Genomic DNA, 25,861 nt, shown 5'->3' on the forward strand with positions numbered 1-25,861 from the left:
TTTTTATTTAACATTTGTTGACCGAAAAAGTCTGACTAGGCTCCATAGAGCCTGTTTTCAGTGGAGGCCAGACACATGTTTTTAGAATGTGGTAAGAAAACAAAGTACCCAGAGGAAACCCACACAAATGCAGGGATAACATGCAAACTCCACAGAGAAGGCACACCAGCAGAGAATCAAACTGGAAAATCTCTTGCTGTGAGGTGACAACGTTAACAGCTGCACCACTGTGCCGCCCATATATAATGTTTCATATAAATTTTACTATCTATACTCAGCTACTGAATTGCGTGATTGTTTATATCTTTTACAAATATTTATGTTTATTTAAAGAAAATGAACAATTGAATTTTTAGATCTGATGAATTTCTGGTTATTAAAAAATGAAAGCACTAAACTCTCAAAAGCATTAATTTGGTATTCTTGACATTTTGGATTTGTATTGATTTTGGATATTGAACAGACTTCAATAATTTTATGAAAGCACAAATAAGTAACTGGACTGGTATTCCAAAGGACACATTGTGTGTATGCTCCAAACCTAGCTATAAGAAAGCAACCTAGACCTTTAATATCAAAGATGCAATCCTACCAGCAAAAGGAGTTGATTCTGACAAAACTGTGACAGAAGGACAAAATACTAGAAGTGTGAGACAGCAGAGTGTTTGTGGAGAATGATTACTCATTGTACACCATGAAAAAGAGAGATAAATTCATTCCACTATTCAGAGAATGTCGAGACACAACATGAGACTAAAATTGCTGTAGCCAGCTGTCTTTAAAGCATTCTTCCCTGGAGGGACAAAATCATTTTTTTTATGAAATGCATGCTAAAAAGGAAAAGCAAAAGTTCATCCAACAAAAAAAAAAATAACTGTGAAACAAAAGGAGATTCTGCTTATTGTTCCTCTGGTAATAAAGACCACAGAGAGACTGTACCTATGAAACATTTTCCAGTATAACAACAGAAAATGTTGGAGAGAAGGAAGGGAGCACAAGAGCTGACTAGAAGAATTGAGACTACATTGGAAATGAAGCAGAGAGAGGATTTGAGTAATGGAGAAGAACAGTAATAAAACTAGTAATGTAATCTGGGATTAAAATGCGATAAGTATATTTGTGAAATATGACAGAGCAAGAAAAGCTGGAATTATTGTACTTTTTCAAAATTTGTTGGATTTGTGGGGGGCTATAAAGTATATGCCCTACTTCATGTCATTAATGTTTGGAAAAATGCTTTGGGGAGGGGAAGAGAGGGGAAAAAGCTAACTAAGTACAGAAAACAGTTTCATTTCTTAATAGTACTATATTTGTGATGAATGATTTTCTTTGCATGCTATTTTTATGTGTAATGGGGATTGTAAACAGGTATTGTTGTTTTTCTTTTTCTCTTCTTGTACAGTTTTGAGAAATATAGACACTGCAATGAAAAAAAAGACCCTGGTTAAAAAGGCATGACAAAGTTAAAATTAATGTACATTTTTTTCATTCTTGCATGGGGAAAGGACTGGATTCAGGACCTAAGATTGATTAGTTTTTAGAGAGAGCAAGTAAATGAAAGAGAACATTGAATATTACAAGGCATTTTTTTCTAGCAATCGCATATATACTAAGTAGCAATTCTGTGGCTGGTCTTCATGTCTCCACAGAGATGATCTGATAAACAGAAACTGCAGACAGTCTGGTGGAAGGGGATTGGCTGAGGGAAAAGAAGGAAAATGAAATGAGAAATTGTCTAGGACATAATGTTCTCTGAAAACAATCATGGGGTTTCCCAGCTGTGAGAACTTTAAAGATAATACAAAACTAATTAGTCTTGAAGTAAAGCCTTCTCAGTTTTTTTTTTTTTTTTTATGTTTTTTTTTGTTTTGTATTTTTTTATGAAATGCAATGGGGATACTAATATAAGCAGGTGATTTTTTTTTTCTTTTCCTCCCTTCTTCTCTTTTTCTTTGTTCATTTTTAGTAAATGTAGACACTGCAATAAAAAAGAGGAAGAGAAGCGGGAGTGAGGAAGGGTCTGGGTAAAAGAATATGACAAAAGAAAAATCAGTGTGCTTTTTACCATGCTTTCATAGGGAAATGGCTCAGTTAAGACCATAGGCATTATCCAGTAAAAGTGTATTATAAAGCATGTAAATGAAAACGAATATTGAATATTATAAGACTGTTTTCTGGTAAAGAAGTTACCCTTAGCAGTTTTGTGTCTGGTTTGCATGTCACTAGAAGACAATTTGATAAAGAGAAATGGCTTGGAGAAAGTGTTTACTGAAAGCATTCAAGTGTTTTCTCAGCTGGAAGTCCTATAAAGATATACAAAATCAAATAGCACTTACTAATAGCACAGGCCGCACCATGGATCTTAGCATGACTAACATTTATTTTTGGTTAACTCTAGCCTGTCTTTGTGGCTATGAACTTAGAACTTTTGTTCTTATTAGGAAGCAAAAACTTCAATAGTTAAAGATGTACATAGTTGTGTGTGTTACTATTAAGTTAATAGGTTTTAAGGAGGTTGGGGGTTGCTTGTTCTGTTTGAGGGCTTTCAAAAAAGCAAAAAGTTATGTAAGATGTGGCATAAGTGCAAACGGATATGACAACAAACAACTGTATAAAAGACCAACCTGCCCAACAGTATATGTATGTAACATAAAAGTTGGAACTAGACATTTAACAAAAGTTACACATAAAAAGTGGTGATAGTAACTATACAAGAAAATTATGCTTTCTGTAATGTCTTTCAATCTGAATGGTCTTATGCATAGTTGCCAGAACCATAGAGTAAGGGGGTATGCGCACCCTCCCATTTTTACAGCTGCAGGTTGACAATTAAAAAAAAAAAAAACCTTCTTCACTCTGCGTGCAAATGTCTTCTCCTTTAAGGAGGACCCTGAGTGTGTCACAAGCACATACGCCAATGTGGATGTAAATATATTCCACACTTGCATGTGGAATTTAAGCTAACAGTTCCGGCAAGAGATGTTATTCTGCTAATAAACATGCAAAAAAAAAACATGTTGCACAGTCAGTGCTGTGTCATAAATGGGATGCCTTTTCATTTCTTCAGCAGTATTTTTATCCTGTCTTTTTCAGGATGACAATTTAATGTTGTGCTGTACTGTGATGGAAGAGCCTCTAACATAAGCAGTATGGTGGTCTTATGCATAGAAGCAAAATGTTATCTCAAACTTGAGGGAAGGGCAACAGTCTGTAATTACCTGAGGTCTATCCAGTTTGGGCCAGACACACAGTGTATCAAAGCTTAGTTGTTGTATCTTTCGGCTTTTCCCGGTTAGGGGTCGCCACAGCGGAACTCCGGTCTGCTAATGATTGGCAGTTGATTTTTACATGCTGAGTTGCCGGCCCTAATGCACAACCTTCAATGAAGGTACGCCCATTCATGCATGTCTCCACAGAAGACACTCTAGCTGAGAATCGCACGGGACAACGTCTTGCTGTGAGGCGACAACACTACTGCAGCCACCACCGTGGTATAGAGTATCAAAGCTTAATAAGCTGTTATATCTTTTAATAGGGCGGCATTGTATTTTTTTATTTATTTATTTTTTTTACTTTATGTTTTTTTGACATATTATTTTGTGTTGTGATTTCAAGGTAATGACTCATGAGAAAAGTGTTGGTTAACCCATTGATTTTGTCTAGTGTATTTAAAATTCTAGAGTTGTTTCTGTGTCTTCAGTGTGGGTCAAAACAGACTGGCTGTTACGGGTATGTTTTCTGAACTGAAAAACTTGGGGGGGGGTTTGGGGGGGTATGGACTTTTAAACCAGAGTGGGCCACTTAGACATTTGCTTAGCAATAGTTTTCCAGTGTCTTGGTTGTATTTATTGTCTATTTTTATCTGAAAGGGACCTCATAATAATTCTGTCAGATGTGCAAGCCTATACCTCTATATTACTGCTTGTTAAAGTAAAGTTATAGTACTTGCAAAACTGTTAAATTATGTTGTATTTGTGGTCACCTGACAAAGAACTGACCTGTGCCTATATAATTTGGTTGTGTTTATTTAGATTTGCATGAAAGCCTGTTTTTGTTATGATGTATTGTTTACAACATTGTTTATTAGCTCCCTTATACCTTCTTTTCTTTGCGTGTTCCATTGTAATTTAAAATGAAATAAATTTGCAGAATGTGAAACATCTTGGAGCATAAACCACTGTAAATTTAAAAGTGGAAGCAATTTCTTTTGGAACTGTAGGAATGAAATTAAAAAATGGACCAGACATGCAGTAGGTGGATTGGACATGATAAATTGGCCGTAGGTGTGAGTGTGTGTGCAAGTGAGTGGTATGGATGAACTAATGAGGCAGGGCTAGCCACCCAGTGGTGTAAACCCTGGCTTGAGATGATTATCACTACTGAAGTGACACCCTGACCCCATGTGCAAAATGGGAAAAGTGGTTAAGGATGGATGGATGGAGTTCAGTCAAAAGAGAAGGAAATGTGTGTGTGTGTGCTTGTGGACGTTCAGTTGAGAAAGAAGGTGTGTGTGTGTGTGTGTGTGTGTGTGTGTGTGTGTGTGTGTGTGTGTGTGTGTGTGTGTGTGTGTGTGTGTGTGTGTCTGTGTGTGTGTGTGTGTGCATGCCAGATTACATATCTGCCAAGACAATACTGTTTTAATATTCTGTAATATTACAAGTTAAAATCCATGGTGGTGCAGCAGTAGCATTGCTGCCTCACAGTAAGAGGTTCTCCTGTTCGATTCTTGGCTGGAGTGCAGGGAGTGCTGTCTGTGTGAAGTCTGCATGTCCTCCCCATGGTTGGGTGGGCATTCGAAAGACATGCGTAAATGAGCGTGCCTTCATTGAAGGTTGAACGTCGAGCTGGCACCTTGGCGTTTGTGAAAATCAACTGCCAATCATTAGCGGATTGGAGTGGCGACCCCTAACTGGGAAAAGCCGAAAGACCAACAACAACAAGTTAAAAAGAAAAAGGACAGAATGACTGCTGAGGTCTTCTAGATTCAACCACATTATAAAATTAATAGTTTTGTCAAATGAATGGACCTGTTGGGATTATAAGCGAACACAGCATAAACATTAATGGAATGGTTCTTTGATTTTATTGCATTTTTCATTATTATTTTCAAAACTGATTTTGATTGTTTTCTTTAACAAAATAATGCTTGCACATGTCTGACAAGACTGTTATAATATTGTAGCATTACAATATCAAATTTGCATAATATGAGGGCTTTGTAATACAAATACAAATGCAACAAAGTTGTATCAGTCTGATGACAGGGACAGAAGCAATGTTTTAATAGAAACTAACTAAAACTTTTTGGAATAGTTAATATGTTTTGAAATGAAGAGAGTCTATGTATTGAATATTACATCATATAATAATGAATGGCAAAGCAAAGGATGATGCTGCTAAGCTGTAATAAACATTCAGTGATAAAACATATATAAGGGTTGATACAAAATTTAATCCACACTTTATAAACCCTCTACCCATTCATGATTCACCTTGATCATGCTGTATTAAAATAGTACAGAAAGAGAAAACTGAAAGGCCACCACCCCAAAAGAGAAGTCGGCCTAGCTTAAAATGTCCTCCAAGTGAACCTATGTTGAGGGAGTAAATATTTTTTAAAAATTGCCCTTTTTAGATCACTAAGTGCCCCTCTCACCCTCCATCCCCACCAACCCCACCAGCCTTCAACATCTTCCAGCACCTCTGGTGTTACAGATAAATATAAAAAAGAAAGAGTAGTGAACTATATTAAAATGTAGAGTGCAAATAGCTATGCTACAGGAGACATACCTCAAAAGAGCTGACCATGTGAATTTGATAAAGAAAAGTTTTCAGGATTGTTATTTAGTGGAATATCTGGGGCAAATGAAAAGGAGGGTACTTATATCAATTGCAAGAGCAGCCCCAGTAGTGATAGAAGAGGGAAAAAAGAATAATGGAAGCTACATAGAACTAAGGGCTACTGACTAGGGAGGAGGATTACACTGGTATGCATTTACATTCCACCTAAAACTGCTACAATGGAGCGTAAGAAAATTCTGGGAGAAATAATCAGCTTTCAGCAGGGAATATTACTTATATGTGGAGAATGGAATTTGGCTTGCAAGAGGGAAGATGTGTCTGGGGGCCTAGAAGAGAAAATATAACAAAGGAGGGTAGATTTTTGAAGAAATTTATAAAAATGTTGGCTTGGAAGATGTGAATTCAGTACTAGGAGTTTGGAGTGAATTTACATATTATTCACTGAGATACAAAAATGTGCATTTAATTGAAGGTCTTTAAACTCATCCAGCAACTATTTCAGACCATGTGCCAATATTAACTAAAATAAAAACACAAGGTAATGAAATAAAAATGAGACACTGGCGGTTTCTCACCTATCGGCTGAAATGAGAGGAATTTAAGGAATGGATTTTGGAATTAATTCAGGAGCTACTAGAGAAGATAGAAATTTCTTCTGAAAATATAGCTAGGGAGTGGGATAAAATTAAAGTGGAATTTAAAACTAGGGTGGGAATAAAAGAAAGGGAGATATAGTTAAGAAGTAACAATAATTATTTAGAGGGACTGATGAATGTTAAAGTCTTGCAAAATAGGGAGAATCTCACAGAACAAGAAAAGGAGCAACTGCAGAATGCTAAACAGAAAATAATGTATTACCTCAAAAATATGCATGAGTTAGAAAAATTGCTGTTAAGCAACTGTTTTTTGATAATAATTCTAGAACACAAAGACTTTTGGCACAACAACTCAGGCAACAGAAAGTGGAAAGGGCTGGCACCAGGCTTAGGGAGCCTATAACAAGGAAGATAACAAGAGATCCTGTAGAAGTATTAGAAATATTTTGGAAATTTTATGAAAGTTTGTATAAAGAAGAGAAGTATGGAAATCAATAAAAGGTACAAATGGAAATGTTTATGGAAGAATTAAATATGCCAAGGTTAGAAGTAGATGAGGCTCAATTACTAACAGTTAAGATAGGATCAGATGAGATAAAAATGGCTATGTATAACAAATCTACAGGAAAGTCCCATTGGATAGATGGTATTCCTGTGGAAGTTTGGAAGCTAAGAAGGAAAAAAACTGATAAAAATCTGGAATGTTTTGTTTAACAGTATTTTAAAAGGAGAAGAAGTACCAGCATCCTGGAAGAAGGCAGTGGTGACTGTAATACCTAAAGAGGATAAAGATCCATAGGATCCAGCTTCATACTGGCCCATTTCAATACTAAACCATGGTTATAAAGTGTTTGTCTATAATGACTAAAACAATGGCAAAAGTGATACCAAAATTGATAGATATGGATCAGTGTGGTTTTGTGGAGTGGAGGCAAACATTTGACAATATCAACAGAACACTGATGATCCAGAGGGAAGCAGAAAGTAAAAAATATTACTTTTATTGGTGGGTCTTGATACAGAGAAAGCATTTTACAGAGTAGATTGGGACTTCATGAGCAGGGCAATAGATGCATTTGCTTTCCCTGATACAATTATAAGGTTGATTAAGAGTATATGTGAGGGATCAGAGGCAAAAATTAAAGTAGGTGGGGTCCTCTTTGATAACTTATGCTCGAGTAGAGGAACCAGGTAGGGTTGTCTGCTTTCCCCTTTGTTGTTTGCATTATATTTAGAACCGTTGGCAAAGAAAATAAGGGACTCAGAAATTTAAGGATATATTTGATATGGTAGTCAGAAAAAGCTGGCTCTATTTGCAAATGATATTATTGTATACCTGACAAAACCAGAAAGGGACATTACAGGGTTGTGCAACATTTTAAGACACTTTCAGATCTTCCCGGGATACAAAATTAATGAAGCTAAAACAAAGGCAATAGTGATAAATTATGTAGCCACACATGAATTGGTCCAACAATATCCATATTTATGGAGATATGATAAAATTAAGTATTTAGGAGTATGGATTAGAATAGACTTAGTTGTGGCAGCTAAGGATATGTGTGAAGAGACTAAACAGAAGATATTAACAAAAACTGAGAAACTGGAAGCTTTGTTATATGGATAGGGATACTAAGATACAAGCAATTAAAATGTTTTTAGTCCCTTTAGTCTTATACACAGTTCAGGCATATTTTTATCAACCAGAGAAGAAGCTGTGGATAGCAATTAAAAAAGAGTTGAAGGACTTTATCTGGGAGGGGAAGATGGCAAGAGTCAAGTGGGATAAGCTGATTCTTTCAGTAGCACAAGGCAGACTAGGATTACCCAATTTGAGGGAGTATTTTAAAGCACCATAGTTAAGGCTCTTATACATAGCACAAGCAAAAAACTATCATTTAAAGTGGAAAGGAATGATGATACAGGAGGGAAGCTCAAGAAACTAATGGAGAGGCTAGGATTTTTGATGCAGATGCTTAAGGAGAACAACAACAATCATACAGAGTATTATATCATAAAATGGCAAGGAGTATTCTAAGAACAAAACCAGTAAAAAAATGGAGAAAAGAGATTCTGATGATAGAGATGACTGTGGTTAAGGATACAGATAATAGGCAAGATGGGCTGGAATTTATTGGAGAAAACTGAAAAAGGAACAAAGATATTGGGAGCAAATAACTAGAAAGGGAAAGGTAATAGAAGGGGAAGGGACCAAGAATATATTTGGACTGCAGGTTACAGATTGAATTCCCTATCAAGGATGGTTATCAGAGTACAGGCAAAGAGAAAGAAATAGGGGGGTCCTAAATGAAAGACCAGCACTGGTAGAGTTTTTAATAGAATCTAGAATAGAAGCTGCTGTTAAAAAAGAATAATTAGCAAAGCATATAAAATATTGAACTATAATTATAAGAATCAATCAGGGGAGCTTAGAAAGGATTGGGAAGAGAGATTGGATAAGCAATTCACAAAGAGACAATGGAGGGATATATGTATATCTCCCAAATATGCAACAAGGTCTAGAAGATTTAGGATCTTTGCCTGGAAGTGTTTACATAGGTATTTTTATACTCCAAGTAGACTCCAAAGAATTTTTCCTCAGGTGGGTAGCAAATGTTGGAGGTGTGATGGACAAAAAAGAGGTGCCTGGGAATGTATTTCTTGGGAGTGTAATGAGCTGGCAGACTTTAGGGAATCCCTCCAGACCGCTTTGTCAGAGATGCTGGGTGAGTGGATTGGATTGACTGGGGAGATGATTTTTTGAGCTATGATACAGAATCAGAATTGTCTAGACATAATAAAGCTTTGTTGAGTCTAATTATGATGGCTGCCAAAAAAGCAATTACTAGAAAGTAGAAATCAAAGTCTTGACCAACTTTACTAGAAGTAGAGAATATAGACTGAGTTGAAGAAGAATGTCAGCATATCAAAACAGCATATGTGAGGACAACAAAAGAAATATGCAACCAAGCCAGGTGTGGAAATAAGGTTCACAGGAAAAGGTGGTGGTGGAATGCAGAAGTCCTGGAAGTCATCAGAAGGAAGAATGATTGCAGGAAAAAGTCAGAGACACAAAAGTTGAATTAACCTAAGAATGAATACCAGCAGGCAAACAAAGAAGCTATAAGAGCAGTTACACTAACAAAGAACAAGGCATCAGGGTCACTCTACCAGCTTCTGGAAAGTGACTTAGTAGATGGCACAAAGAAACTCTTCCAGGTTGCAAGGCAATTCAAAAAAGATAAAGAAGATATCATTAGACACCTTTTGTAATGGATTTCAGCAACAACCTGCTCACCAGTCCACAGTACATCAATGGTAGATGGAAGGAGGACTTCCAACAGCTTCTGAATGAAAAAAAAAAAAAGAAGTACGGCCCAGAAACAACCTACGATGTAAGATGAAGAAGATTCTGCCTTTGAAGAAGTAAGAATAGCATCAAAGAAAATTGTCAGGGAGAGCAGAATCCTCACATGAGGTCACGGCAGATATAATCAAGTTGTTAGGTGAGATATGGGAGAAATGGCTTCTAAGGGTACTAATAGCAGTATGGAGAGAAAGGTGTATTACAGATGACTGGCAAATAAACATACTAGTGCCAGTGTACAAGAACAAAGGGGGCATCCACAACTGTGGGCAACATAGAGGTATCAAACTCCTGTCACACTACATGGAATGTATGACTGATAAACAAATACACAAAGTAGTAGAAAGTAAGATGGGAGATGAGCAATTTGGATTCAGATCAGGATGCAGCACAACCAGTCTGATGTTTGCAGTGAGACAGATAGCTAAGAATAAGCTAGAGCTGAGAAAAGAGCCCAGCTGGCTATTCCTAGACTCAGAGAATGCATATGACAAGGTCCAAAGAAAGCTGATTTGGGTAGTCCTGCAATGATATGAAATCCCAGAAACACTGGTAGAATTAGTCCAAGCTATGTACAAGGAACCAATGACACAAGTATGAGCAGTGTTTGTTCTCAGAAAAGGACTCCCGGTAGGACTGCATGTGAATCAGGATTCAGCTCTGAGCCAACTACTATTCATTCTGCTGATGGACTATATTAGCAAACAGGTCAGAGGAAACAGATCAACAACATTGTTGTGTGCAGATGATGTCGCATTACTGTCAGACTCTTAACAAAAACTTCAGGAGATGATAGGAGAATGGAATGTAAAACTCAAAGCATATGGGATAAAACTAAGTACAGAAAACAGTGTTGTAATGGCAGAAAATGGGCGAAATCAGTAGAAGCTGAGAATTGAGATAGAAGGGAAAATAGTTTAACAGGGTAACAGCTTCAGGTATCAGGAAGAGGTGGTTGAGGAAAAGGGAAGTCTATATAAGGAAGTTAAACCTAGAATCAGAGGGGCTGCAGCCAAATGGCCCAATATGTAAGCGGTAGTGTGTGACAGAAAAATGCCAAAGAAGTTGAAATGTGAGGTGTAAAAACAGTGGTGCAAAAATACTACTGTATGGTAAAGAATCATTTGGCAGTGAAGGCAGAGCAGTTGAGAAAGTTAAGGTGATAGAGATAAAGTGCCAGAGATGGGTAGTAGGATGCACAGTGCATGACAGACGAAGAAATTAGGACATCAAAGTAGAAACTCAAGTAGCTCCAGTTGCAGGGAAGGTCAAAGAGAACAGATTACACTGGTTTGTTCATATGTGCTTGGTGCCAGAGCCATGGGTTCAAGCTAAATTCCAAGAAATGTATAGTTATCCCCTTTGGGAAAAAACATGTACCCATGAATTACCACATAGGTGGCAGTACACTAAACACTGAAAGTGTGATGAGAGACTTAGGGACACAGGTGGACAGTGGTCTCACCTTTGATAACCACATCACCACAACAGTCTGGAAATCCTTCTATGTGGCACACCTCATCACTAAGGACTTTTCATCCAGGAAAAAGGAGGTCATTGTCCCACTGTACTCATCCATCATTAGACCCATTATAGAGTACAATGCTTCGTTTGGTATGTACCTCACAAGACATCTGCAACAGCTGGAAAGGCCGCAGAAATACCTCACTAAAAGAATCACAGGCCTAAAGCAGATGCCCTATGCTAACCATCTAAAAGTAACTGCAGCTATACTCTGTGGCATATCATCTACTCAGAGGCAATCTCTGCTTAGCATACAGGGCCATGTCAAACCCAGAACTGCTGGACATGCTCCACTTAAAGAAATCCCAATCCCTCAGAGCCACATGCTCCAGGGATCTAAACCTTGTCATCACAATGAACAAAACATGCTGGAGGGATAGGTTCCTGACCCAGAAACTCCCCATACTCTGGAATAGACTGCCCATACATGTCAGGCTGAGCACCTCCTTGGCCTTCTTCAAAAGGAACCTGGACGATTGGCTGGGAGATAAGAAATTCACCCCAGGGATCACGTCAGTTGCCCTGCTAGACAGGGATCCAGGGAAGTAAATATTGTGGGATGAAATATCCAGGAAATTGTTATGGCTGGTTTTGTATAGGCCTTAGGGCCGATAGCCTAGTACCAACCTATGAACCTATGAACCTATGTGCAGAAAAAAAGAAAGAATCTGGTGAAGGTTTAGGGCAGATGAGGGCATCCAGCAAAGAAATGGCTGGACTGTGTGAGCAAAAACCTGTGATAGTCAGGCATGGTTGTCAACGAAGGTAGGAGAGTGGCAGTAAATCAAGAGAGATGGTGACAGTTGACATGACCTCCTGGCCCCAGTAGAAAATGAGGGAAAAGGATTTGATGATGATAATGATGTAAAATGCTATGAAAGATAGTGGAAAATTTTTAAGAATTTTTTTGAATAACAAAGAAACCAATGCAGCCTGGATGAATGAAGAGGTGTCCACCTCTTCATTCATCTGGGCAGCATTGGTTTCTTTGTTTTTCAGTTTTTGTAGGCAGTGAGCTATGTTCGATTGGAATTTTTTGAATAAGTTACCATTTAAAAGTAATATGAAGTATAAGGTATTGGAAGAAAGGAAATGTGATGAGTGAAATGAGAAAGAAACAACAAAACATAATTTTTAGAATGTAAAAAATGAAAAGTGTTGAAGAAGATTTAAAAGAATATAAATGGGAAGGATTTAAAATGTAATGACAACTATGATATTATATGGACAGTATAAGAAAGAGAAAATGGGAAATTGAAAAATGAGACAGTATGTTGTTTGTGGCAATCTGGAAATTATGGAAAAAATGTGGAGTATTGTTGTAAGATAAAAACAGTAATGTTGAAGATATACTAAATTAAATAAAAAGGTGGCTGTGGAAGAAAGATATAGGATATATAAAGGCATTTTAAAGAATATCTAATGTTGTTTCAAATGATAACAAAGAACAATAATTGTTTTTTGAGTGCAGATTATATATTAAGAAAAAACGGAAGGAAATGGCAAGATATATGTTACGAATATGAGTATGTTCATAATGTAAAGTGTTTAAAAGGAAAGATGCAAATAAAACAATCCCTATTATTTTTTCAATACATGCAATGTGATCTTTTATATCTACCCAAACTACAACCAAATCAGACAGATGGGACCTAGATTTAACATCTCATCCAAAGGATGGCACACTCAGGAGTGTAGCTCCTTACTTATGATGCACCAAAGTGTCGGTATTTGAAAATGAATACCAGTGTCTGAGGTTGGAAATAGAACCCCTAGTCTTTGCATTTCCAGCTCTGAAGGAAAGTGCCTTCACTACTGAGCTACAGATGTCAGTAGCAGGCACTTTTTTTTGCCTCATTGCTGATATGTTGTAGATGTTATTTAGTGGTTATTTATTTATTCACTTATTTCTATCTGCCTTACTGTGGTATGACAGAACTCTGAAGTGAAAGCTAATTTATTGAGAATTTTGGAAAACAGAGGAGTTAGCAGCATGAAAAATTTAGACATGGCAAACTTAGTAAAAACCTGTAATGTTTGTCCTCCTCTTGATAAGTGTAGACCAGCTAATCCAGATCATTATGGTAAACACATAGGACCATAGGATCATAAGAGGTTACTAGGCCCCAGGGCCCTTATAAGCCTAGCCAAGTTCAACCCATGTTTCCAAGGGTGTCTAGTTCAAGCAGACACTAAGATCAGCACCTATTACCCTTGTCCAAGAGGGACACAGGTGGAACTCCCAGGGTGAATTTCCGGTTACTCATCCAATTGTCCAAATTGTGCTTAAATAGGACCAATGAGGGGCTTTGTTTAACATGAATAGGAAGCTTTTTCAAAAAGTGGGCCAACCTCTGTGAGACAAATCTGTCTCTCCAGCAAGTTCTGTTGATGTCACATACTATGTTAATGTCCTTTGACAGAGTGACCAGTGTGCAATTTGACTTGCAAATGTACAGCATTTCCATTAAATCTGGTTCAGAGTTTTCTCTATATGCAAGGCACAGGCCGCCTCTGAGCAGTCTGTATGACACATAGTAAAGTGACAATCATTTCATGCTGTCCGCATAAGACAGATCTTGCTGACCCTGAATTTTCTTTGTAAGGAGCCTTTGTGGTCTCTCCAATTCCTGCAGGTGTTTGAAAAGGAAAATCCCAAAGAAGCGTTGTACTCTATTACTGGCCAGATCAGAGAAGAGGGCTATAATAATGCATTTTTTGCACTAAGTTTGAGACCATGACTTTGGAACCAGTCATTAGTCTGCATAAGACCTGCTTGCAGGATGTTGACATCGCTAGGGATTTCAATGATCACTCTCAATTTGCAGCCATAAACAAACTTTGTCAGCCACAGTCCTTTAGTTTTAGTCTATATTTTTGAGAAGTAGATTCCAAACAGTAGGGGTACTAGAACCGATCCCTTTGAAACACCTCTGGTTACAGGTCTGCTGGAGGAGGTGGAGCCCTCTATTTTGACCTTATGAGTTCTATCAGTGATCCAGTTTGAAACCCACCTAACAAAATATGGGTTAATGCCCAGCTGAATGAGTTTATCAATGATGCTTGAGTGGTGAATTGTGTCAAAGGCCCTGGCTAAGTGTAGGTAGGTCCCCCCTTTTTTTTTTTTAACTTTCCTTTGGGGTCACTTTTTATCCTCTTTTCCCAGGAGTTATGGTCTTATGCACAGATTTGCCCTCATCTAGGGCTTTGGTGACTGTCTCAATGATGTCCATCTAGTTTAAAAGGTATGATCTCACCTTGACAAAGCCAAACTGGGTGGGATCAAGCATTTTGAGATTTCCTATATCTTTGTTAATAAGTTCCATGATGATTCATTCCATGGCCTTGCAGATAAGGCTGGTCAGGCTAATGGGTCTATAGTTCCCGGGATCTGTGGATGCACCCCCTTTGTGCAAAGGGATGACAATAGCTGTTTTATACTCTGCTGGGATGAAGCCAGTGCTTAGGCTGTTATTGAAAAGCATGCTCAATGGTGATGCTAATTACTGTTTTAACCCATGTAGCACACATCTCAGGATGTTCTCTGGTATAATAGAGGCTGTGTTTTTGGCCTCGGTTCCTCAGAGATACTAGGTGGGTGTCAGGTGTTAGGGAAGATTTGGGGTATATGTGGCAAGGACATGGGTGTGATGTTTTCACTGAATCTGTCAGCCAGCAGGTTAGTTGTATCCACACATTCTATATGTGCTGTACCATTAACTACCAGTTCAGAGCAAACCTGGGCCTTACCTTCGAGGTTACAGATGTAGCTAAAGAATGCCTTGTGGTTATCCTTAGGAAGATAGTTTGGACTCATAGTTAGCTTTGGAGGACTTCACTGGGAGTCTTATTTTCTTGTTTAAGTTGAAGAGAGTGTTTCCAGTTTTGAGGCCATTACTTTCCTCTCTTAGACAGCCATTTCTTTTGCCTGTTATATAGCCTATTAACGGCAGTTGTCTACCACGCATGTTTGTTTTTCCTTGAAGATCTCTCTTTCATTCTATCAGGTATGGCAGAGTCAAAACAATTGTACAGGTGCTTGTATAAAGCATTGGTGTATAACTCAACATAAGTGTCTGTTCCATCAGTGAGGAGAGGGGTTAGGAGCCATCACATAAGAGGCTGTAATTAGCCTTAGAGAATTTTTTTATTCTAGTTTTATTTTAGTTGTTGCTAAGTGGGGGAGGGGGATCTTGTGTTAAAGTTACTTCTAGCATGACGGATTTGTGGTCAGATCTCACTAGGGATGACCACACACTGGGGGTGATGCAGCAGTCTGACATGTTGGTGAACACCAGGTCCAGGATGTCTGAGACCCTTGTGGGTATGTCAACCAGCTGGCCCAGGGCATTGGAGTTAACAAAGTCCAGCAACCTTTGGGCAAGTGAGTTAGAACACATATCATTTACCCAGTCTATGGACGGGTAATTAAAGTTACCCAAAACCAGTGTGTCTGGTTGTATTTTTATCTTGATTGACTCAAGCAGATCCAAGTAGGCTGAGTGGATGTCCTGATTCATGGAGGGGGTCCTATAGCTGGTAATGACCTGAAGAGAGGTCTTACCTACAGTCAATTGCATTTTAAATAATTCAAGGGAACTGAGCTGTTTAACCAATCTAGGGTGTATTTATTTTTAATGAATATTGATACACCACCTCCTTTAGTTCTCACACCTTCAGTTAGTGGTCTGAACATGTGGAAGTAAATGTAACTTGGTATAGCTGGGGTGCTCTCCACAGCATTATACCAGGTCTCTGTGACTGCACAAATGTCAGCATCTTCCAGGGTGAGGACTGCTTCCAGTGAATGCAGTTTGTGGTTTAGATGCTTAGCATTTAGCAGCATAATACTGTGTTGATTTTAGAGGGTATTTTTACACAGATGAAGACCATCTCTAGCAAAGCATCAAGGTCTGTTCACCATAACATCCCAGGCTGACAGATACTGGATCCCCTTTGAATGACACCAGAAACTAAGCCAATTGTTGAAATCAATCATTTTTTGTTTGTATTGAGGTATCATCCTAGATGAAGGTAAAATGCTGCTTAAGACTAGGGACATACCTGCCTGCAACACATAATCTGAAAGCTCAGTCATGTCTCTCTTCATATAGTCCAGTGAGGTACACCTCAAGTTGTTAAAACCAACATGGACTATGATGGAGTCATAACAGTGGCTGTTGTTGAGAGACTTCAGTGCATGTGTGATGTGGTGGATCCTGGCATCTGACAGACAGCTGACCGTGACCTTTTCCTTATCCAACCTGGTGAGAGGGACATCTGTGTATCTCACAACTGAGTCACCTATGACTAAGATGTCTGTTGTTGTGTTATGCCTTAGGGGCTTGACTGGTGAGACACTGATGTGTGATATATTATGTGTACTATGTTCTGCAGAGGATGTGTTATATGAAGCATGCTTGTGTTTGTATTTGGGAGGTTTCTGGTGAGTGAGAGAGCCTGGATTCTAGGATGTCCTTCTATTCTCACATTGTAGTGTTCCAAATTCTTGGGTTTTCCTCTTTTGCTACCCGAACGTCCGGCCAGTATACAAAAGCTTCTAGTCACTGCTGAGTATGTGGGCCATCTGACATTGGCTAAGGGAACGTGGGCCATAAAAGTGATGCCTCCACATACCGGACCTCAGAACTTCTCTACTGCCAGTTGAACATCAGCTGTTCTTGCTGTAGTGGCCATCGGATTGAAAATTCTAAGATAAGTACCCTGTTGGGGACATTTTGTTTCTTTGGATCACTGCATGAATGTGTAGGTTCATGTCATCCAGGAAGGGAAACTGTAGGTGCGGTCATCAGTTCCCCCATAAAGATGCCCATGATCTTTGTCTTTTTTGTTTAGGGCCTATGCGTGACCATAAGTCCTGCTCCATGTGCCAGGCCTTCTTTCCAAAAATGCTACGCAGCCATCTGCACGCATTAAATATTTATCTTAAGAGTCAGCACCTTAAGTGCTTAGCTTAGTTATGGAGGAGCTATTTGGTTAGCCCATCAAACCACCCAAGAAAAAGTCCAAGGTTGCTAGGCCTGAATCTGTAGTTGCACCTCCTCCACCCACCATCCCTCCTGTGGTTGACAGCAGCCTGCAGGAATGATCAGTCACTGCCGATATGGGTACAGCATGTACTTCTGTGGAAGCTGCAGAACCCAGATTGGAAGGTGCATCCTCGGAGGTAACGCAGACATTGGTTGCTGACGGCAAGAGGGAACCTTGGCTTATACCGGCCACCCAGATAGATCCCTCCACTACTTCACAGATTAATGAATCCAGGCCTACCTTGGCTCCAATGCCTGCTAGGCTTTCCCTTAAAAGGAAAGAGAAAAGAAAACATGTCTCTCCCACCAGAAGAGAGCCAGTCAGATTGGCAGGCTTTTTCTCAAAGCCTTTTCAATATCTTCATGGCTCTGAGGCCTACTAGACCCTTAGCTTCCCCTGTGGCTCTTCCTGTATTGAGCCCTAGGCCTCACTCCTTAGATACTTCCCAAGCTGAAGCTGAGAAATCCTCTGACTCTTCCTCAGAGGATTCCCTATCATATGTCTCCCAAATGCCATCTCCTCTTGCCTATGCCTACCCTGAGGAAGAATCCGCAGAAACAGATTCCCCAGTTGAGGATCTCACCTTTGGGGAGACCATTCCAGAGATGAGGAACATTTCAATTGGGACTCTTCTAAAATGACAGAAGTTCAGAAAAGATACTATGAGCCTCACTGGTCCTCTTCAAGAGAAATCTTGATGAGTGGATGGGAAATAGAAAGTTCACCCTGGGGATCACTCCAGTGGTTCTACTTGATAGAGGCACTGGGAACTAATGTCAGGTGGCACAATGCCAGAGCACTTCTATGGGCTAGGCTTGTAAAGGCTCCAGGGCCATTAGCCTAGTACACACCTATGAACCTATGAACTTCTTCAGATGGACTCCCTTGCACCTTAAGCTATTCCCTCAGTACTACCAGCATTTATGGATGCTTTTAATGTAGCATCATACCTCTCAACTTACAGATTTTTGCAGAATGTCTAGATTTTTTACTCATATTTTTGGTCTGTTTTTCATACAATTGTGGTTTTCTCACAAATTAGTGACAAATCATTAAAGACTAAAGTTAGAAAATAATGACAGACGTTTAAGTTTCAAACTTCTTACCCTTCAGAAAATCCATGCTAATGCAAAACCTGTTACTCTATCACATTTTTAAGTTTGTAAGAGCAATATTTAAAAATTGTCCCTATTTTTGGGCCTTTGTCCCACATTTATTTATGGCTTTGTCTAGATTCTTGCTGTAAGAGGTTGAGCGGTATGAGCATCAGTTAATCCCGACTCACAGCCTCCTGCACCATGAAGGCCTGAGAGATTCTACAAGATCCCTGAGGGAGCCAATTTCCTTGTTAAGTGTTCTGCAGTGGACCCTGGCACTCTATCACTGTCAGCAGATAAGGCATCTAAGCTCCTCACATCCTCCTCACTTCTCCCCACAGACAAAGACAGCAAGGCCATGGAACACCTTGGGAAAAAGGTTTACTCCTCATCTACCTTTGCATTCAGGGCAATAAATTATCAAACTCACATGTCGAAGTATGTCCTAGCCCTTTTAGGACACGCCGCTAAACTTCTGAGTGAAACCCCCTGACTCTCCTCATAAGTCTCAGATATCCAGTCTTATATCTCTATCCTTTCAGGTCACAAGCCACTCCATTAAGTGCAGTTACGATGCAGCTGAAGTCTCTTCTAGGTCTGCTGCATCTGCCTCTGTCCTGAAAAGATATTTCTGGCTAAGGTTACAGCCCCTGCCTGATGACATTAGGGCAAAACTTTTGGATGCACCTCTTGATAACTCTGCCCTTTTTTTATTCAAAACTCTGCAACAAAAGGGGAAGGAGTTACAAGACCTCAAACACATGCTTGTTTCTCCTATCCTGAAATTCCACAAGAACTACCCTTCAAAAACCCAGTTCATCAGGAAACACTCCACTCCTCCTCCTCTTTCCAGGGGTAGAAAGACTGCCAGCAAGCAAACATCTCCTTCCAGGCCTGCTCAGACTCCAGCCCAGAAGCCTCAATTTCAAGACAGGGCAGGTAGTCTGTAACTACTTACCATTCCTGAAACAACCTCTTGACTCCATTCCCCTATCCCTAAGGCTCTCTCACTGTCTCCCTGCTTGGAAAAACATCACCACAGACAGGTGGGTTTTATTCATCATAGAGATGGGTTATTTTATGACCTGAATGACAACCCCTTCCTTGAGGGACATTCTACAGCCCCCTAAAGATCAGCTTCCATTATTTTAACTGGTTATAGACAGCCTTATTGCCCAGGAAATAATTCAACCTGTCCCTATGACAGAAAATGGAAAGAGTTTCTACTCAAAATTCCTCCTAGTCCCAAGAAAAGATGGCCCCTGGAGACTAATCCTAGATCTTTCCCACTTCAATCTCTTCCTGAAAGTGCCCACCTTTTGAGTGCTCACTCTGCAGAGTTTCCCTCAGGGTTTCTTGGCCACCTTGTGCATCAAGAATGCCTACCTGCACATCCCCGTAAGGCCAAACTACAGGAAATACCTGCATTTCTCAGTGGCCTCCTCACATTTTCAATTATGTGCCTTGCCCTTTGGGTGCTCTACAGCACCAGGGGTCTTCACCAAGTGCTTGGCACCAGTGTTGGCTGTCTGCAGAACCCAAGTGATTAAATTTTTCCCTTACCTAGATGACCTTCTCATTAAGGCAGACTGCACAGAACCCCTGCAACACCATCAACAAACAGAAATATCACTCCTGCAAGCACTGGGTTTCAAGATAAACTACCCCAAGTCCAACCTGACCCCCTCTCAGGACCAAATATTCTTGGGGTGCAGGATGAGGATTGATGCCATGAGGGCTTTTCTGCCACCCCAAAAGATGGAAAGCTTAAGGCAGTACCTGGTCACTGTCCTGCAGGCCACAGGTTTGACTGCCAGGCAATACCTCAGACTCCTGGGTCATATGGCATCGGCCATTCCCATGTTACCATTTGCAAGGCTCCACATGTGAAAGCTACAGTGGTACCTAAAGTCTATTTGGACACAGCACTCTCATCCTCCAGAATACAAAACCCCCTTCCTACCTTGCCTCAAGAAAGAGATTCAGTGGTGGTTGGATCAAGCACTTATTCCCCCTCCTTCTGCATTTAGCCAGGAGCAGTCACCACAAGTTACCTCACCAAGTGGACCTTATCACACAGGACAAGGGATCAGAGCCTTACCTTGTGGGTGATAGAATTCTGATCCCTTACAGACACCGCTACAATGAGGACATGCTCACAGTCCTGCAGGAGGTCAGGAAACCTAATACTAGGAGATATTATATGTCTAAATGGAAAGGATTCTCCATATGCTCTCTACAAAGACAGTTGGTCCTTTTCCAGGGTGATGTCCCTTTGGTACTGTGATAGTTGTGTGAACTCTTGCAGACAGGGTTGGCATACTCCTCTGTTAAATCCCACCTTGCTGCTATTTCAGCTTGTTTGCCTCTGGATCCTCCTTTGGCTTCTCGATTGCCTGCAAAGTTATTCCTAAAGGAAGTGCTGCATCTCAGGCCCCCCAGAAAACCCATCCTACCACCCTGGGACCTGAATTATGTCTTGGCAAAGCTCATAGTGTCCCCCTTTGAACCAGCTTCTAAGGCTTCTCTAAAACACTGCACTTGGCAAACAGCACTCCTAGTAGCCTTGACATCAGCTAGAATAGTATCAGAGTTACAGGCCCTCATGGCCATTCCTTCTTTCCTCATCTTCCACAAAGACAGGGTAACCCTTAAGGCCAACCCTTCGTTCATGCCCAAGGTTGTCAATGAGTTATCCTTAAATCAAGCTATTCACCTTCCCACCTTTTTTGCTCAACCTCAGAGTGGCAGTGAAAGAGTATTACATTCCCTTGATGTGCATAGACAGCTTAGGTTTTACCTAGACAAGGCCAAATCTGTCAGAAAATCAGACCGATTGTTTGTCTCCTTTCACCCTAGGGCCCTGGGGAAAGCAGTAACAAAGCAGACAATTTCAGCCTGGATTTCCAAAGCAATTTTCTTCTGCTCTGCATACCATGGGAAAGCTTTGGGATCCAAAATTAAAGCACACTCCACTAGGGCTATAGCTTCATCTGGAGCTTTCTTTAAAACATTGGACACTGCCACCATTTTAGAGGCAGCTACATGGACCTCTGTCCACACCTTTACTGAGCATTACAAATTAGACCACATTTCCAAATCCAGGGATGGATTTATCAGGGCAGTCCTCCATGAATTTATAGAAAACAGTTCCAAGCCACCACCCTCTTGTTCCCAGTGAGCTTTGGCACTCACTCAAGAGTTTGGAATACTGTAACATGAGAATAGAAAGACATATAATAGTTGTATAAAATCTTACCATAACTATAGATGTCCTTCTCTTCCATGTTGCAGTATTCCTTGCCTCCCTCCTTCCCTTCTTCTTCCCTTCAACTTTTCCTTCTTGGATGACATTGAACTTATATAGTTTTCCCAGGACTGGGGCCTGACTGGGGCTCTCCATTCTAAGGTCTGGTATGTGCAGATGTCACTTGTATGGCCCACATTCCCTTAGCCAACATCAAACATCCCATGTACCCAGCAGTGGTTAGAAGCTTTTGTGTTCTGGCCGGACGTTCACGTAGCAAGAGAGGAAAACCCAAGAGTTTGGAATACTGCAACATGGAAGAGAAGGGCATCTATGGTTATGATAAGATTTTACATTATTCTTTCTTGATATAAATGGATCTCTTGCATAATGAAATGGAGTGGACTAGAAGGAGTTGGTTGTCAGTGTACATGAGGCAATTGCTAAATTGCCTCAGGATGTCCATGTCGACCAAGCTGGCTGGAGAAACAGTGAGAAATTGTCTGTCCATAATGCTAGGTAAGTTAATGTGGTCAGAAAACAGGGAGAGGACAGAAAGGGACAGGTAAAGGAGAGGACAGGAGAAGTATAAAAAAAGCATGAAGGGCTAGGTAGGATCTGTGTTGGTACCTCAGGAGCTTCGGTAAATGTATCATCTGCCAGTGATGGACAATCACGAGAACTCACCGATGGAGCACCAGTTGAATACTAAGGGAAAATTTATAGGCAAAAGTATTTGTGTCTATAACCATCAATGGTGCCCACCTCTGCATGACAGTGTGAGATGCACAAACCCGGTGCTATGTAGCAGACAAGCACAAACTGATCTAAACAAATTAACCAATAAAAAGCTCAAAACTAGTTTAGTGCTCAAGTTATACAAGCAGAACTACATTCAGCAGGTTGGAATCTAATCTATGCTACAGCAAATAAAGTGTACCTATTTCAGGAAAAAGCTCAAAATAAGCTGTGTCGTGGTAAAAACTACAGTGCAAAAGTGCAATATGCAGTGAAAAATTCTACTTAATTTTGCAGAGATCAGCAGATGTCTTGAATTTGTTTATGTAGCAAATGAGAACAAACTGATTTAAACAAATTAACCAATTAACCAACAAAAAGCACAAAACTGAGCCTTATTCCAGCAACCTTCAATCAGAAGAATTCTATCTGCACACTCCATCCACTAGGGTGCAGGGGAACCCTCTCCAACAAAAGATGGCCTGGTTTAGTGCTCAAGTTATACAAATAGAGCTAGATTGAGCAGGTCTGAATTTTCTGTATGCTACAGTAAACAAAGTGCACCAATTTAAAAAAAAAACAGTTCAAATAAGCAGGCACAATAAGCATTCAACCAGCAATTCGGAGTTCAGAAGGGCAGACACTACACTTTCCTCTTACAAGACACTTTTAGAATAGCAGACACACTAAGCCTTCAACCAGCAATTCCCAATTTAGATTTATTTATGTTATTACAGTATTTTCCCTTTTAATTGTGGCTCCATCAGACAGGAGACCCCGTGGACTATGATGTTTGCAGATGACATTGTGATCTGTAGTGAGAGTAGGGAACAGGTGGAGGAGACCCTGAAGAGATGGAGATATGCTCTAGAGAGAAAAGGAATGAAGGTCAGCAGGACCAAGACAGAGTATATGTGTGTGAATGAGAGGGAGGATAGAGGAATGGTGAGGATGCAAGGAGTAGAGGTGGCGAAGGCGGATGAGTTTAAATACTTGGGATCAATAGTTCAGAGTAATGGTGAGTGTGGAAGAGAGGTGAAGAAGAGAGTACAGGCAGGATGGAGTGGGTGGAGAAGAGTGTCAGGAGTGATTTGTGATAGACGAGTACCAGTAAGAGTGAAAGGAAAGGTCTACAAGAGGATAGTGAGACAAGCTATGTTATATGGGTTGGAGACAGTGGCACTGACAAAAAGGCAGAAGTTAGAGCTAGATGTGGCAGAGTTAAAGATGTTAAGATTTGCACTAGGTGTGACAAGGATGGACAGGATTAGAAATAAGTATATTAGAGGGTCAGCCCAGGTTGGAAGGTTTGGAGACAAAGCCAGAGAGGCAAGATTACGTTGGTTTGGACATGTGCTGAGGAGGGATGCTGAGTATATTGGGAAAAAGATGCTAAGGATGAAGCTGCCAGGTAACAGGAAAAGAGGAAGGCCTAAGATAAGGTTTATAGATGTGGTGAGAGAGGACATGCAGGTGGTTGGTGTGACAGAGCAAGATGCAGAGGACAGGAAGAAATGGAAACAGATGATCCACTGTGGCGACCCCTAACAGGGACAGCCAAAAGAAGATGATGATAATGATGATGATATATGTATATATATATATATATATATATATATATATATATATATATATATATATGTGTGTGTGTGTGTGTGTGTGTATAGATACAGAGAGAGAGAGAGTATGTTGCTTTAAAGAAAAATGCACTTAATAAAAGTACCACTTAGGCAAAATCTGACTTTTTCCACACTGCTGATGTTACCCTGTGGCAATGTAACCTAATTATAATCACCACCAGAGTCACACTTTCATTGAAACATGTACAACATACACACGCACACACACACGCATACGCACATGCATATGCACACGCACACACACACACACACACACACACACACACACACACACACGTACAGGTACACACACACACACACACACACACACACACACACACACACACACACACACACACACACACACAGAAACAAATACTACTGATTTTAACTTACACAGTTTTCTTTATATACAATGCAAAGTAAATATGCTAGAAATGATAGCCCCCCCCCCTTCTTAATCATTTTCTTGCTATTTAATTTGCTTAATTGATTTATTTATTTGATTTATTTAACATTTGTTTACTGGGATGGTGGGACTGGACAATAGTGTCCAATTTCAGTGCAGGCCCAAAGAGAAAACCTCCAGCAAATTACATTTTTACTAATACATGTCTAGTACAACAAAGAAAAAGTTTACTGTACATCTTATATTATTATTTCTACATTTTCATTATTGTATATTAGAAATGTATCTTTAGATGGACTTAATGAGGTCTAAAATACCCTGGTGTATATTTCATGACTGTTTTCCGCATGTATTAACCTTTCATTTGTGTTTGGTGTGTTGTTTGCTTTCACATATGAATGCTACTTCTTACTGTGTGCTGAGGTCAGTTTCTGGTGTGTTATGGAGAGAGAAACTGAAGAGCATTTATCACACCAAATGAAATTTCCTTCGACTAAGTCCAAATCATATAGACATCTGGAGCCATCTTATATTAAACTCTGTTCATTCAGGCTCTTGATCAGGCTAATCAAAATATATGCAAAAAATTCTGTTGCTTAATCTTTCCTGTCAGTCGGTATTTAATGAAGCTTCTTCACTTTTGTTTTGTTTTAGTGTTAACAAGACAAAAAATCCAACACCATGGGAGAACATTGACCCAAGTGTACCACAAAAGGTAACTTACATTTGAATGCATTGATTAAATGGTTACCATCTGTCATATATTTATAATTTTGGTTGCCCAAAAAGTTATTTGTAATGAATTCTCATGTATTACTTGTAGCCTTAAAGCTTCTTACCAAACATGTGCTATACTAAGAAAGGGCCAATCAAGCCTGTTTTGGGGAAAGCTAATAGTCTAACACACACACGCATACACACACATAGAGAGATAGATAGATAGATAGATAGATAGATAGATAGATAGATAGATAGATAGATAGATAGATAGATAGATGGATGTGTATATGATATGTGTATATGAGTATCTGAGTTATCTGGGAAATCATATATTAAAAAAGCATGAAACAAAGTTGTCTATCGCAATCTATAGAAACATGACATAGTTGAAAAACACATCATAATTAAAGCATGAATTAACTTAAACTAATTTCCTGTCCTGCATAAACCTTAGGATTGCTCGAGCAAACTGTTCAAAATCCCATTTTGTTGTGTTCAGACCCTGTAGTAAGGTGTTTGCCAATATTTTTTACAGACCTTAAACCAGTTCTGCAGGTGCTTCACTCTGTGCCACTAACATAAATCTCCTCTGGTCGTATTATTGGTTGGGAACTGGGGCAAACATGATGCAATGAGATTTTGATGAGTTTGCCCTCAATAATAAGGAATAGATCCAAACCTTATACTTAGA

The 25,861-nt window shown here is 39.7% G+C and overlaps 1 protein-coding gene across 1 annotated transcript in view; it reads left to right on the forward strand.

Moving 5' to 3' along the window:
* Positions 1–25,180, forward strand: part of LOC122815161 (normal mucosa of esophagus-specific gene 1 protein-like) — a 280,372-nt gene extending 255,192 nt beyond the window's left edge. Inside the window, exon 4 of the mRNA XM_044087418.1 lies at positions 25,105–25,180. Coding sequence (XP_043943353.1) covers positions 25,105–25,180 — 76 coding nt within the window. The remainder of the gene's footprint in view (positions 1–25,104) is intronic.
* Positions 25,181–25,861: the final 681 nt, after the last annotated feature.

Source organism: Protopterus annectens, chromosome 1.part1, assembly GCF_019279795.1.
Source record: "Protopterus annectens isolate FY-2018-M chromosome 1.part1, PAN1.0, whole genome shotgun sequence".
NCBI lineage: Eukaryota > Metazoa > Chordata > Ceratodontiformes > Protopteridae > Protopterus > Protopterus annectens.